Source organism: Dendronephthya gigantea, unplaced genomic scaffold, assembly GCF_004324835.1.
Source record: "Dendronephthya gigantea isolate DGI-Jeju-01 unplaced genomic scaffold, DenGig_1.0 000027F, whole genome shotgun sequence".
Lineage (NCBI taxonomy): Eukaryota > Metazoa > Cnidaria > Anthozoa > Malacalcyonacea > Nephtheidae > Dendronephthya > Dendronephthya gigantea.
The window spans coordinates 1,586,307-1,601,846 of record NW_021163037.1 but is presented as its reverse complement, the minus strand read 5'-3'; the positions used below and the strand labels follow the sequence as shown (position 1 = coordinate 1,601,846).

Below are 15,540 nucleotides of genomic sequence, written 5' to 3'. Positions count from 1 at the left end.
ATGGATGCGTAGTCGATCCTAGCCGATTTAAATCGGTTGCAATTAACATTCATACAAAGCATAGTTAGACTTATAGTCTAAGAGTGAACATTTATTAATGTTTATGGACGTTTCTAGTCTTGAAAAATCTTAGATCCTCTGTTTCTAGGAGGTGAACTCCATGGGCGTCGGAACTAGTCTGCGGAAGCACTTGAGACAGCAACCCAAACTGTCCTGGCTTATGAGGGAAAGCTAGTGTCCTTTGCGGCATAATATACAATTACTTAATGGATGAATGTTGCGAGAGTAATGAAAAGCGCGCGAAACACGAGCCGCTGGTAATTATTTTATAAAATAACAACGACGAGGCCTGAATTTAAATTTAAATTAAAAAATTCTTTAAAACTTTAAATTTCCGTGTCTGGATGGCCTGGTCCAAACACGGGCTTCGACCAATCAGAACACGCGTCATATATATTTTATTTTATAATTCAAAATCCTATACACTCACCATTCATTAATTTTAAAGCTCACTTTTCGTATTAAAACTCACATGCAGCTAATAGTATTATGGATATCAATAATTCTCTGAAGATCTGCAAGTCGGTCTGTATTTCTAAGTCTTAGGATTTTCTCCGTGTGGTCGCTAAGATATGATAAATGTGCCCATCCGCACTGCCCGGAACTTCCCGAGCATCCCTGCATGGAGAACTTTTATTTAAAGTTTTACTATACTATATATATTCCAACGCTTTCTGTATTTTGAATCTTGACTTCGTTCTTCTCATGGTATAATAATTATATGCACATGATGACTTCAAGACAAACATCCCACTTGGAGTTTTTTTTCGTGATACCGATACAGGATTACAGTCTACGGAGGCTGTGCACCTGCCTACTGCCAAGTATTACCTATTGAAAGGCTAAATTTTTTCGAGCAAATGAAATTTTTCGCTTGATTTTCTTTTCAGAAATTCCGCCTACTATATGTTCACACATGGGACCGGAAGAATTTGAGAGCGTGCTCGAATTTGTCCGGTTCAGGTATTCGCACGTAAAAATTGATAAAAATTGGACCGGTTCTTCGTGTTCACACTAGGAAACCGGACGAATTCCAGCCAGACCCACCCCGGCGTTTATGTATTTGTAGCCTGAGCAATAATAATATGGGTACTGATACCAAATTGACTATCTTCGTGCTGTATTGCAATATATTTATTTGTTTCTTGCGGTCCGAATTCATGTTTTAGCGTTTCGTGCAATCTGATTGGCTACGCGAGCGGCTGTATGAGGCTGTATGCAAAACGAATTAATTAAGGGTTTTCGCAGATAAACAAAATTGACAACCAGATTACCATTGGTTGTTTATTCATTTTAAAGTACAGTAAACATAATATCTTGGGTATAATTTAATGTCCGTAACAAAAAGTTTCAGCAATTTTCAATGCTATCCAATAATCTTTCGATCTGTTATAAATTGCATGAGAATACTGGCTCATGGCTGAACCATGCAATTATCGTGCCTTCAAAACATTCGGTGTATACAAGCACTGCACATAATATCTATCGCACTTAACGTGTCCGGTTTTCCATTGTGCGTTGGGACAGGAAACTGCTCGTTTTGTTCACCAAACACTAGTTTTGTTCAACCAGCGGTCTTTGGACGCAATTCGCGGGATAAATGTTATTTGTTGCGATCAACAACAATGCACCTTCACCCAGAATGTCAACAATCCATTCCGAACACCAGGACTGCACCACCACATTTAATTTATTCCAATACAACACTTCTGAGCTTAATTCACGCTCTTAGGTTTCATACATTTCATCTTGGATCAATTTTCTAATGCCACGCACATCAGACTTCGCTTTAGTGTAAAATCCATCCAAGTAATTTTCCATAGACTCGAGTTTAATTTCAATTTCTTTGCGCGATGTCTCGCCATGGAAAGTTCTTGAATCGTTATTTGACATCCTTTCGTGCATACCATTTGGGGGAAGGATTATTTTTATAGGTAACCCATGGTTTTCTTGGCTAGCATCATCAATAATTGGATAACCAACATGATTTATTGAAGCATGATTGGGATCCGATTGGGATCTTTTTTTCCTCTGGTCAGCACCCGTCTGATTCTGATTTCCCTAAATAACAATAATGCGCGCACAAATTGAAAAACAAATAACGTGTGCATTGTAATTTCGGGGGACACAGGATTTCGATTAACATTCGGCTTTTAATACTAGGGTGTAAATTTTGATAGCAAGGGGTAAGGTTTGGTTGTAAATTCGGGTCAAATCGTATTGTCTCGAAAAAATATGCATCCATGCAGTGCGATACATTCATACAATAATCTTTAGCTGAGAAAATTCAAATTTTAATTGTATCTAGGTATATGATATACCTGGTAAAGCAAAAGTATTCCTTCAAAGCCCCCCTGAAGCCTTCTAGTCGTGGTTGATATTATATTTGGAGTAGTCATTTCAGTTGGCCATAGTTATGACCGTCGTTGACCAGCAATTCGCCATTCATTAGTAAAGTCTGATATCAGTTAGCATGCTTAGGTTCTGAGAAAACCCACTAATACTAGATTATATCTGCAATTTATGCAAACTTCTGATTTAGCACCATGCGCGGATTCAACAAGTAACAACTATGGTTTTACAGCATTTCAGAATCAAATGCCGGTGTAAAACTTCTGCTACGTACTCACACGCTTGTAAAATTCATGACAAACACTGACCTCCTCCTCTTCGTAAATTGTGCTTTCTTTAACAGTATCTTTTCTAAGCATCGATGATTGCCTTTTTTGAGAATACCCGATTCGGTTGAGTGTAAACTGGATCTTGTCTACGGCTCGACCAACGTCAGTCACCATCATCGCGATGTCATCAGCAATGAACTCCTTGTACCAGTGATCGGCTAATCAACAAAAACAGAAAGCATGTTGTACAATTCAAATTATATACTAACGTCAAGAATTCAAGCAATTTCATTGGTCGACAGCCATGATCTATAAGAGAACAGACGCACGGAATGACCTTACAGAACTTTTTATCGAATTTAATCAGTAATCTCGTGTTTTGTCAGCCAATCGCATTTTAGCACGTGTCTTAATCTAGCCAATAACATTTCGTCAATCGGACTCAATCCTATAGATCATGTACGCGTGATATCTGCAAAATTTTTACTTTGACAATTTTCCAAGTTTCGGGGAAACTATCTGCGTGTTTAATTTCGGAATTTTTTCGATCATATAATATAAAACAAATAGATAACATTGAAACGTTGTCTGTTCAGTTATGGATACGCGGATGACATGATTTGTGATAAGAACAAAACAAAGTGACGTCATCCGTGTAACTGAACAGACAACGGTTCAATATTATCTATTTGTTAAGCCTACAATCCTATAGACAAGAAACACGCGGACGTTATTTATAATGGCTGAACTTTAGGTCTATCAATTATTTTTTCGCATGTTCAGTCGTATTCCCCGCTTCCTGGCAAAGTTGTTGGGAAAAGTATGCAGTCGTTGCCATAACAATTCAAGTGTTCAATTTTTTTCCATGCTTGTCCCAGCAAATTTTTCTATGATTGTAGCTTCAAACATTTTGAAGAAGAACAACATGAATAAAATTTTCAAAATTCTCTAAATTAAACACCTTTTCGTTTATCTAAAATCTATAAATGACATTGCTTGAACATTCCTCAAAGAAACGCGCGAAAAACTAGCGGAATTTGAAACATGTAGTATTTAAATAGTTCAACCAGGAATAAAATGCGCTTAAGCACGAGTATAGCAGCACAAAAGCAACCGACGTTTCTTTTATATTTTCATATCATGCGAAAAATATTTTCAAAAATTGCTTGTAACCGCAGGTGTTGCATATAATTGCATTTATCATTCACTTTATAGTATTCTCAATTTTGATTGGTTAATTTACCTGCAGTTAACTGCGTGCAAATAACACTCAGCTGCAAATAATACTCTGAGCATGCGCATTAATGTCAATTTTATAAACAATGGCGACTCGCTTTGCCGAACTGTCCGATAAAACGAACTCAAAATTGAAAATTGAGTGGTGAATGAATTGAAAATTGAGTGGTGAATGATAAAACAATTATTGAACTCGGTTCTCACAAAATATCGTGATTTGTCGGTGGCTCGCAGATCAATTATTTGCCTCTGCCTTCGGCATCGGCAAATAATTGATCTGCTCGCCACCGACAAATCACGATATTTTGCTCGACCTCGTCCAATAATTGATAAATAATTGCATGTGATTATATCTATTCGACTAAAACGGGACTTTTTCAAAACGTGCCTATAAGTTGAGTATGTACTCATTCACTGTGATAATGATAATAATTTGGGAGAAAATACGGTATTCGAAAGCAGCCTTGTCCTACCTTACTCAAATGCCTTGCACACAAATCCTAAATTATTCATACCATTAATTTTCTTTCGTTCCCTCCAATTATGAAGATTTGTATACAAATGATTCTTCAGCTTTTTTAAACGGACGACCTGACGAAGGCGTTTCTCTGCCAACCTTTCACGGTTATTATTGATGTAACTGTAAAATCTCCAGTAACTCTGGATCAACTTCGCAGCTGCCGTCTTCTTTTCATTGTTGTGATCTAAGACCAGTCAGGATTTCAATAAAATATTCATTGTTAATGTTGATAACCCTTACGTCATCATTTTACTACATTTTTTACCCTCTGGGCCCAGTATGCTTTGCAATTGATAATGGACCACTTGCATACTGATAGACCAGCTTTTGACTCGGTCGACAAAAAGAGACTTTCCGAATAAAAGCATACTAAACTTGCCAAGTTTGGCTGCAAAAGTTGGTAAAATTTTGTATACTTTGGTATATATTATTATGGCCGAAAGAGTGTAATTAAATTAATTAAACTAAACAGTCTGCCCGTAATACAAAAGTTTTCAAAATTGCCTACTTCGCTTGCGAATATTTTCCATACTACTTCATATTTTTCAGCCAAGCGTGGCAATTACACTAATGGACCTTTCGGTAATTGCATCAAAAAATTTTAACATCACAACGTTTTAAATTTAGAACCACCTTAAACGAAATATTTCCATACTTATTAATCAAAATTAAAAATTATTTATCATGCACGGGTTATAGAAGGAGGTTTTGCATCTTTGCACATAGCTTGTGAGAGTAAAACTTGAAATCCATCTCATTTAAGGTGGTTCTAAATTTAAAACGACAGTGTTGTGACGTAATTACCGAAAAAGTCTATTTCAGTATGCTCTTTTTAGCTGTGATCATTTTTTCTCTTCTTGTTACCTAAATCAGAAGTTCGTCGATTATGCATGTGGTCCATTGAGGAGTAGGTGGTGTTCTCTTGGGTTTCATTCACGTGACATCACACATTTCAATAGGGATCAATCAGAGATCGAGACACGTAATGGTGTGTCGGTTTTCCGCTGTATGTGTTGGTGAAGTGCTAACTAGTAGGATAAAAACTATTCGCACGCAGGCTAAAGAAATCTGTAAAACAATAGGATTTATTTAAATATCGAAAGATATGTCTTAATTCGGAGCTGCAAAATGGGATAAAAACGTAGAAATGAAATTAAAGGTTGTCGCAAAGTCCGTTTAGCAGCTTGAAAGATGAACCTTACCCGCATTTTCAAGATGAGCTAAGATTCTTTTCTCACTCTGACTTAGCTGCAATGTCTCGTGTATAACTGAAATCAACAATGCCATCAGAAAGATACCGAGAACTGACATTAATCCGGCAATTAATCGACCAATCAACGTCACCGGCACTACGTCACCATATCCAAGAGTTGTCATGGTAACGATAACCATCCATGTCGAATCCTAGGAAACGTAAAGATAAGAGCAACGGTTATTTTTGAATATAGCTATAATGTAATGTTCACGATGTGAACGAACGCTTTCTTTGTACCGTCTGAGTATACGACCATTGTGCATGGTTCGGTATGTGCCGCTAAATGAATATGAATTAGAGCTGTTTGTTTTTCGCTAGTTACTGTTGGCTAGGATATCCGGATCCCCTTTTAATTTGGGGTGCCGTAAATTGAAACCAATCCGGTCTACAACGATCGTTTTAGGTTTTGGTTATCGATAAATATCTTGACCTACTATATTAGCCTATCAGGTTTTATATATGTTTTCTGATTGACTACGCTACTAGCTGTGGGTATAATGAGACCCTATTTGTAGTTAGTTTGCGAGTTTTTTTCTTTAATGCGAAATCCCTACATACAGGAAAACCAGAGGTAACGAAGATTTGTCTGTGTTACTTCCCCTTTCATGTGTTTTAAAAGCATGCTGTGAGTTTTAAAAGTGTCTTGCAGAAACGCCACCTTATATATAGTTTTGCGGAGAATATGCGATGCATGTACCGTAGTGAATGCACGAGTTCGGCATATTTTCAAACTAAATCGGGACACATGCAACAATGATTGATACGTGGGCAAGAGAGTAAGGGGGAAAATTTAGAGGCTGTTGGAGTGTGGCACCTAATCTATTCATCTACGTTGGACCACTATACAAAACAAAAAACCTGTATGCATATATCTGTGTAGCTATGTTCTCATATAAGCATGGCAGCAGAGTATACGAAAATAAATTTGTAAATTTTTAACAAGGATGACGAATAGAGGTGTGAGCGTACAAAAATGCATTCTAGAGGTGTAGGCGTACAAAAATGCATTCATATTAAATGTTTTATTGAAACCCCATTCAAAAGTAACAGAGAGGTCTTAACGCGAAAGTTAAACATCAATTAGGCAATAACGGCCCCATGCTGTGCTCGACTAGACATCACTGTTGAATCATTAATACATTTCGGGTTATTATTGAGAGGATATACAACCGTAGCTGTCGGACATCGGATCTCGAATGTTCCAAGTAATAAAATTTCAATTGAAAGTGTGTCAAACTATTCGCCTATTGCTGGTATATACTGCCTGATCACTTGAATTCGTATCATTAATATATTCACAGAATATAAAAGATTAATTAGTGGAAATTCGAGAAACAAATTTCGTCTGGTTCGTCATATCAGCTACAGGGACTATAGTTTATTCTCCTAAAGGTGTTTTTGCCTTCATTTATTTCCAGGAGGTAACGTAGTCCCAATTATGCGAGTAAATGCGTGGTGCGTGGCTTCAGCAATTCAACAAGGACTTGTGAAAATCGTCGATTGTTCACAAGCGGTAGCTACAATAAGGCTAGGGTTGAAACTAAGAGGTCGAGCCTTAAGGCGGCCGCAACTAAGGCTGCAACCTTTTTTCAACCGCATATGGCCCTAACTTTCTCAATGTGCATACCTATACAGGATTGCATGACTTGCAGGTATTGCATGTCTGCAGGTAGTAAAGTATAAAATTTGGTGGTCCATTATCATAGGTATTGGGATTTAAATCATTTAATGGATGTATTCCCCAACAAGTTTGCATTTTTTATAAGTTTCCATTAGGGGTCGGTATTTTGCGACACTTACGCCTTTATTCAAAAAGCTCACTCACACTCGCACTCATTGAGTGTGACATTGAAATTCTGTTATTACTGATTAATGAGAAAGTTTTGTATTGATTAGTGGAAAGATCCAAGGTTACACTGAAAATCAAGTTTAGGAACTGTTGAGTGGAAATACCACCATGGGAATTTTATGTGAAGATTGATATCACCCACTCAATGAGTTTGAGTGTGAGTAAGCTTTTAGAATACAAGCGTTATTGCTTTGTAAAATGAGGAACTTGTTTCGTTCCTCGGTATATTGTGTGATGTGGAGCTCAGAGTAAATTTTATATACTTAAACTTTTACTAACGAATTTTTAATTTTACATGCATGCAAATTACACTGATAAAAAAACTAAAAATAAATGTCGTATTATAGGCACGAGAGTGCATGCTGCATTATGTATATTTTACTGACATAGATATCTTATCCTCTGTTGTTTGGGAATTTTACCAATTGAATTTTATGATCAGTCATCCTACTGCGTTATCCTCTCTGTTTCTGCATGAGATAAACCGTTAATTAGCATGCACATCACAATTTCTTGTTAGCCGAACTCTATACGTTTGCAGGCTGGTTTCTCTACTTTTCTACCGAGGTTACTGAATTACTTCTGAATGTGACAAAATAAACGCGCAGTTCTGCGCAAGAAAACAACTGTTGGAATAAACAAGTTGTTGTTTTCTGAATGAAGTCGTGTTTTGCAGGCGTTTCACCGGGGGGCAAATTAAATCCCCGAGTCTTCATTTCAACGGTGAATGACCTTTGGTGGCATTTGACAGAGAGAATTGAAAATCAACGACATAACAACACAAAAAACCGTGCTCATACACTCAAAAAGTTTAATCCAATAAGCCGCCTGTCGTGTTTATCAGTATTAAAGTTACACAATATTCGTAATCTTTTATGTACTAAGCTTTGGATATTTATTAAAGCAAAGAAATCGGAAGATGATTCCTAATCTATATAAGCTTGAGCACCGGCATCCACATGCAAATAAATAAGCAATTGTAAATTTTGGTTACTAATGGTTATGATATTGTATTGAATTGTAAACTGATGGTTATGATAACTGTACTTGTTAGTATAATCAGATATGTGGAAAAATGACAAAAAAATGACAATTTGGATTTCGTATTGTGTGCATAACAATCGAAGCAATAGCATGCATGACTGTGAACGATAAAAACAATGGAAGATGGCTTTTCTTCGGTGAAATACATAACAATTCGTATCAACATGCATGCAATTTAATATTATAGGTTATGTGCTCTTCTTTGCAAGAGGCCTCGCTCAAGGTTCTGTACTTGGTCCATTGCTATTTTCCATTGTCTTTACTTGATAACTTCTTCAACTGTTAAAACGTTGTCGAAATTTGAACTCCGTATATTTCATTTGATAGCTAAATTTATTTTGTTACTATTACTTTGCACGTAAACTATGTAGGGCATGGAACTAGTAGCTAAGGAAACCAATGAAATTAAATAAAACAACCCCTCGGGTACCCTTTTTCGACGAACTACTTTTTACCTTATCCAACCATTGCAAGACTATACCCAACCTAATTTCGCTAAAGCTTGCCTAGCTTAACTATAATTGATTGTTATATATGCATGATAAATTCTACCTCACAATTCGCTTCTGGAGAAAACGTGGATGGTTCATGGTGCATAAAAATCTCTGGGATAACCATTTTGTAAATTTACATTGAAAATACAACATTGAAAATAATCACCTACCCATTTAATATATTATTTCTAGTAAGTGTCAAAACAGATAATACAGTATAGTAAGTATAGAACATGAGCATAGCAACTAAAATATCGCTCTAATCGAAAGCGTTCATCACATGAAACACGGTCAATAAAAAAGGTTTTAACTTACATATTTAATCAAATAAAAGTTACGATAGCTTAAATACTATCATGGCTAATTGGATTAAACTCAGTAAAACGTAATTAATCATCCCGTCGTATTGTGAACGATGGTATTTCAATATCACAGCCTGAAATCGTTTCTTCTTAGCTGGTGGTACATGGGTATTTCCAATTATTATATCACATTCACGACTCAGCATTCATGACTAATTGCAGGAACATGCATGCTGGGGTATAATATCATGGAGCCCAGCACGACATGTTGTTCAGTGTTCGAGTTGGTAACGTTGGTAGTGTATTATTAGCTTGCTGTGTCAAGTATATTAATTCTAATAATATCTCGATCGATATATGTCAGAGCTCTCTGGAGCTTAATGCACTAAGGATATCTGCATGTATATTTAAAGTAATGTTGCTTACAACGGTTTCACACGTCTATACATGGTAACAAATATGTTAATTCATTAATATTATTATACCTTTAATCTCGTTTGCTTACAATGTAAATAGATTAAAAAAATTAATTAACTGGGACAAATAAAAGGTATAATTTTTGTGATTCCATCCAATTTCAGGTTTTTCTTAAGTTATTATTATAGGTGCGGATATAATCAATTGTTACTGTACAATGCAATGCACTATCTGTTCCTTCACCAGGGATGCTGGACACGAAAGCAAGAACAGATCGCAGTGGTCGGATACAAACTAAAGTACATGCATGCAACGCGTGTGCACTTAGTGGCCGCGTCAAATAAATATAGCACGATAATGCAACTGTATTTCACAAACTCTTTTAACCATGCGGTGACCATGCATCGCGCGTAACTCACACCATGTATACTGGTTATTTATATGTAAAAAGTCTACAAGCCAGCATGTATGATCATATTTATTGTTATCATTGTTATTATATTTAGCATATAGTTATTGCTCGAGCTGGTGGGGAATTTTTGTCAGAATAAGAATATATGCATGCATGTACTTTTACCATGCGGTGTAATTGATTTAGAGTTTTAATGATCTCTGCGCAGGTGTCTTGGCTGGCTATAACCTTCTGAAGTGTGCAATAATGAAGCAACACGATCATGGTATATACTTTGTGGTGAAAGCAAAATGATATACATGCAGAGACGCTATGTGGGCTACACTGCTGAAAATGCATCAATATATCGCATATATATCTTGTTTGCATCTTGATTATCGGATGAACACTTCAACATGCGGTTTTTTGTGTTATCAGTTAATTGAAAATCGCTCAATATGATTGCTTGACGACAGGTCAGCAACATATAATTAAGTCGTAATATGAAAACATCGGTAAGTATGCATGTCTCCAGTGTTAGCAGTGGCACCTGTTTATACTTCATACTGAGAAATAGGCGTGTGAAGTTCTATTGACAATATATTTTGCAGCTGCATTGTGCTGTCCAAAAATTATACACATGCATGAGAATTAATGTCATTACACAAGCAAATGTATAGTTATTACAATACTATTTCCTCAACTATGGTAACTGACGATAAGTTCTTATAATATGCACCACATATAAACCACCAGCAACTAGAACTGTATAAACATTTCCATTGTATCGAATCCAATCTGCAGATTTTTTCCCAGACGAATTATTACGAGTAGAAAAAATTGACGGAAATTATGTAAATTTAACAATTCTACAACAAATACTTATGCTGGATTTACTTATGCTGGATATACATTATGCTATTGTCTCTACCGTCAAGCCTCGTTTTGATGTAAAAATAATATGTTGCATAAAAGTGAGACTATTTTATCGCAACGCAGATATAGAAGTACAATGAATTAATTCATTTCCAAGACGACAAGTATTTGTTCATAGCCAGTAATGAAGAATTTATCAGGCTTTCTTTTATTTCTTGATCGAAGTAGGGGAAATGGAATTTTCAAAGAGTTTCCAATACGACACAAATCGGTGTTTATATGTGTTTGCATGTACACAAATGTAAATATGTTTATGAATCACAGAAAGCACCAAACAGACAGCTATAACTGAGGCAATAAAGAAATTTCTCATGCTGAAACCCTGATAGATATGAAAATTCGTTGAAATTTCTCATGCAGCGCAAAACAATCGAGTCTAAATAAGTTTTTTTTTAAGACCATTTTTCTTGAATTTTTTATTTAATCTTGATATACGTGGTGGCAGACCTCCTTGGATACTGACCACCCCCACAATACGTTGATTGGGGTGAGCCACTATTGGCTTCGCTTTATATGCATATCGGAGCAGATGCGCTCTCTGTATAGTCTTTGTTTTCATATCAGTGGCCAAACACAAGCATGTTTCCAATAAATTAAAAACGTGTCCAATGGGCGTATGCTATTTGCGTATATAAGCGAGGCAAAAATTGCAAGCATGCAGGTTTAGTAGCTACGCACTTAAAGTTTTTGTCTTTCCATTGCATATTTCAGGAAAGATATACGTGTCGCGTTTTATTATTTATAATAACTGTCAAAAAACAACAGCAGGGCATTAAATCTTGATTCCACCCATAGGGTCCGTTTGCGATTTTCTCTTTTGATAGATGAGAATGAGTGGAGATCGAAGTTGTAAATGCTAATACAAAGAATACTCAGGCATGAATAAGGGGCTATTCTGCCGCGTAAGTGACTTGGAAGTTTTGAAATGAGGATATAACATGATCCTGGCAGTCGAGTACTCTCTTCGCTTCACAAGGACTTATTTTGGAATTCAGTACAAAATCATCTCACCGTTTAATCTCGGGTAACCGGACTCATGTATAAACAGCCCTTTAGAACGTTCATGCATATAAGTAATCGCTCATGTGCATGCTTCATGCTTCAAGATGCAGCAAGAATAAAATCGCAAGAAAAGATTGCAAGTGTTAACGAGAAAAATAGAAATATTCAGCCCTATATGTATTTTCTCGGAATAGCATGACTTCGTCCGGCCAAATTAAGTTGGATATATGTCACAGCTATATCTATGCATTATGAAAAGAGATCATTTATCCGTTTATCTTGCAAAGCTCGCAAGTGCTTCGTGTATACTTAGGGCTTGTGGTTATATATCCCACATATGGTTGTATAATGTTTTGAAATTGCAGATAATATTGCATCGCCCGCCTCGAGTGTCAAGTGTTGCGCAGGCTAAAACATGCCTAATATGACAATCCAGCGCCGCTTTTGAGGACATTTGACTCGCAGCTGTGCTCGCTCGGCGGGAGACCCAAGTCATTTTGAAATCAATTCAACACTTCAACCAAAACAAAATGCCGTAATGTCGTATAAATTGCAACAAAAATGAGTAGATTGTCGATCATTATATATATGTATAGAGTTTAAAAAACCGCAGCATAATTTGACATGAAGCAAAGCCGAGTATATATATCATCGGGCGTGTAGACTATACTATAGCCTGTAGTTGATCTACTTCTTTGCCGTTGTTGTTTTTGAAGTCGAATTTATCATGAATTACGGAATTATCGACAAAGTATTATTGATAATAAGTGACTATATATGCTATAGTCTACACGACTTTAGCCTGAGGTGCTCTGTAGTGGTTTTGTAATAGTGGGCCGAATGTAGATAAACTTGCGATTCAGTCGATATGGATAACTTATAAATATTTGTCTGTGGTGTTTCGTAATGCTGTCTATATTCGTCGGCTCGCACAATTTCGCTACCTTCCGACAATTTCTGGTTCTTTGTTTAATATATTTTACGTGCACTGAGGCCGGATATTTTTGCCCTAACATTGCGAAAAGTGAGCCCTTCAGTAAGAATTAGGCTTCCTTGCAGTGCGAACTGGACAGCAGTACCGGCTTGCGTAGATGAGATTATCTAAACAGCGCGACTTCCGAGCTGATATGGTTCAGTTCGAAGCGTTAGCTTGGTGAAAACTCGGTATCGGTCGGGTTCAAGTTAGCCGGCTTGGCTACCTATATCCGACTGTAGGGGCTTATGGTTGCCAATAAAGCACGAGTGTCGTGTGGCTCCCCCTTGTTTGTTTTAAGCTGTCAAAAGCATGTCCACAAAATTAAAATATAATATTAACATAAAACAAGCTCACTTACGAGATACGAATCCTTCTCCTCGACGACGTATAGAATATAAGCCCCAAGAAAGATGTTGAGTAGATACGTAGTGACGATCACGCGAAACGGCATTCTTTTAAGAAACGTTTTAAATAGAAACATATTCGAGAGTTCGGTTCGCGTCACAGACGCTAAAAAGAGACACGTTTTATTCCGGGTGAATTGATTGTGTTCCTTCATGTATCTTGCGATAACGTACATCCTCATCAAGACGAGCAATTGAAGTTTGTAAGGCATACCCAAGTAACGGTCGGCCAAAGGCGGCACGTGAAACAGACACATGCAACTCTCGAGTAGATAATAGACTAGCAAGTTTGAGTTGAAAACGGTCGCGGAATCCGGCAAGAGATTTCTGGCGATATTGAATTTGCAAATACTCACATATGTTAAGTAAACATTGATGCAGATCAAGAGCGTGAGCAGCGAGATGATGCATTTGATGAAAACGCTCGCCACCTCGCTTACGCTCAGCTCTTCAAAATCCAACGAGGAGATTCTCTCGCCCCGCTCGGCGGCCCTCAAATGTAGGCGATGTGTGATTTCGACGTCGATGACCGCCAGTGCGGCGGCGACGAAGCCCAGCCAACAGGCGGCTGTCGAACATCTTTGCAAATGCTGTAAGATGATTTTCCTCACAACCTCCATTACGTGCAGCGTCTTCAGAGTGGTCCCGAGCGAACAGAGCCCCGTGCTGGGCATTAACTGTACATTATCAACTTTGAGGCTATCTTCGACGCTGAAGCGTCGAACCCACGCTACCGGTGCGTAGAGCGACGATCTTGATGCAGTATGTTCGGCTTGCTGAGTTTGTGGCCTTCGGGATCTATTCCCTGCTATTTTACTTCCAGATAGACTACCGGGAACAAATGTCGTCTCGGCCATAACATAGCAATATACCAATGGCAGCCGAGCTCTACTGATACGAATGACGATTTACAAGCGTTCTACGGGTCAAAATCTTACCTCTTTCGATTCGCAATGCGCCTGTACCGATGTAGTTCGGCTATATATTACACAAAGACAATTTTATTCCCATTATTTATCGCGAACACCAATAAGTCAATGACAATTTTCTTATCGCTTCACAGCACAGCCCACTGTCGGCTGTATAGAGCTACTGATATAATCAAACGATAGAGTCCCCCAGCTACGGTTGCCTGCTGCTTGTAAATGCTGTGAATCATTTCTGGCTGTTCGACATTCCACATCGTGTTTTCAACTTACATGTTTTCTTTACGGCGATGCGAAGCGGCTGGCAGTAGCTGCATCTCAATTCATTTAATAATGCAGACAAAACATCTTAAACCACAAGCTTCATCAGTATGCTTGTCCGTGTGTATATATTCAACTACCAATGAACGAACATGTTTTAAACGGCAAGACACGGCCAAACTGATTTTTTTGCAATTATGTATCTACGTAGCGGAAACGCGCGATATTTTGTCCGATTTTCACTCTTATACTTGCATTAAGAGGCACTGTAGGTACATTCAAGATCGATTAACATTGACCATTATAATATATTGACCACGGGCCAATTGGCGTCATGATTCGTAGACTGGAAAATTCTAAAAAGCAATTGCATTGTTTTCCCGACCTTTTTGAACCCGTTGTTTGAGGACGCTTTGCAAGGGGGCTGTAAATATCCACTAGCAATAACCAATAACCTAAAGCTCGATCGACGATTTAATGCCAATGTCATTCTCCACATTGCTTTGAAGAGGCAAACTTTTCTCTTACACTTTTCGGCCGGTATAAGTAGCACTCAGACTTTATTTATCAGCATTATTATTTTAACTGGTCACCTGGCCACCCGTGACCCTTGATAGTATAAACCAAATTCCATTTCATGTTCATCTAATTACCGTTACTACACGCGAATTACAGGAGCCTACATTTTCAAATCGAGTGGCGGCGAATGAACAGAAAGTAAATGTAATTTTTTTTTATTTCTTCATCTATATTTCCTAATCGATGTCAAACGTCAGGCGCCCAATTCCTGCGCATGCGCCACACTGTAAAAATGTTCTTCAAATATAAATTATTTTATTAGAAACA

The 15,540-nt window shown here is 37.5% G+C and overlaps 1 protein-coding gene across 1 annotated transcript; it reads right to left on the bottom strand.

The window, feature by feature from the left end:
* Window positions 1-1,344: 1,344 nt before the first annotated feature.
* On the bottom strand, window positions 1,345-15,061 carry LOC114523501 (intermediate conductance calcium-activated potassium channel protein 4-like). Its single transcript, XM_028544444.1, has 5 exons — window positions 13,462-15,061; window positions 5,640-5,841; window positions 4,433-4,621; window positions 2,721-2,899; window positions 1,345-2,121 (listed from the first exon to the last, which is right to left on the bottom strand). Exons 1-5 carry the CDS (start codon window positions 14,362-14,364, stop codon window positions 1,789-1,791), a joined length of 1,806 nt encoding a protein of 601 aa, XP_028400245.1. The 5' UTR covers window positions 14,365-15,061; the 3' UTR covers window positions 1,345-1,788.
* Window positions 15,062-15,540: the final 479 nt, after the last annotated feature.

Coding starts and splice junctions, on each gene's coding strand:
- LOC114523501 (XM_028544444.1), bottom strand. CDS start 14,364: ATGGCCGAGACGACATTTGTTCCCGGTAGTCTATCTGGAAGTAAAATA. Junction 5,842..13,461: donor AGGAGAAGGATTCGTATCTC/GTAAGTGAGCTT, acceptor TACGTTTCCTAG/GATTCGACATGGATGGTTAT. Junction 2,900..4,432: donor GGAACGAAAGAAAATTAATG/GTATGAATAATT, acceptor TTTGTTGATTAG/CCGATCACTGGTACAAGGAG.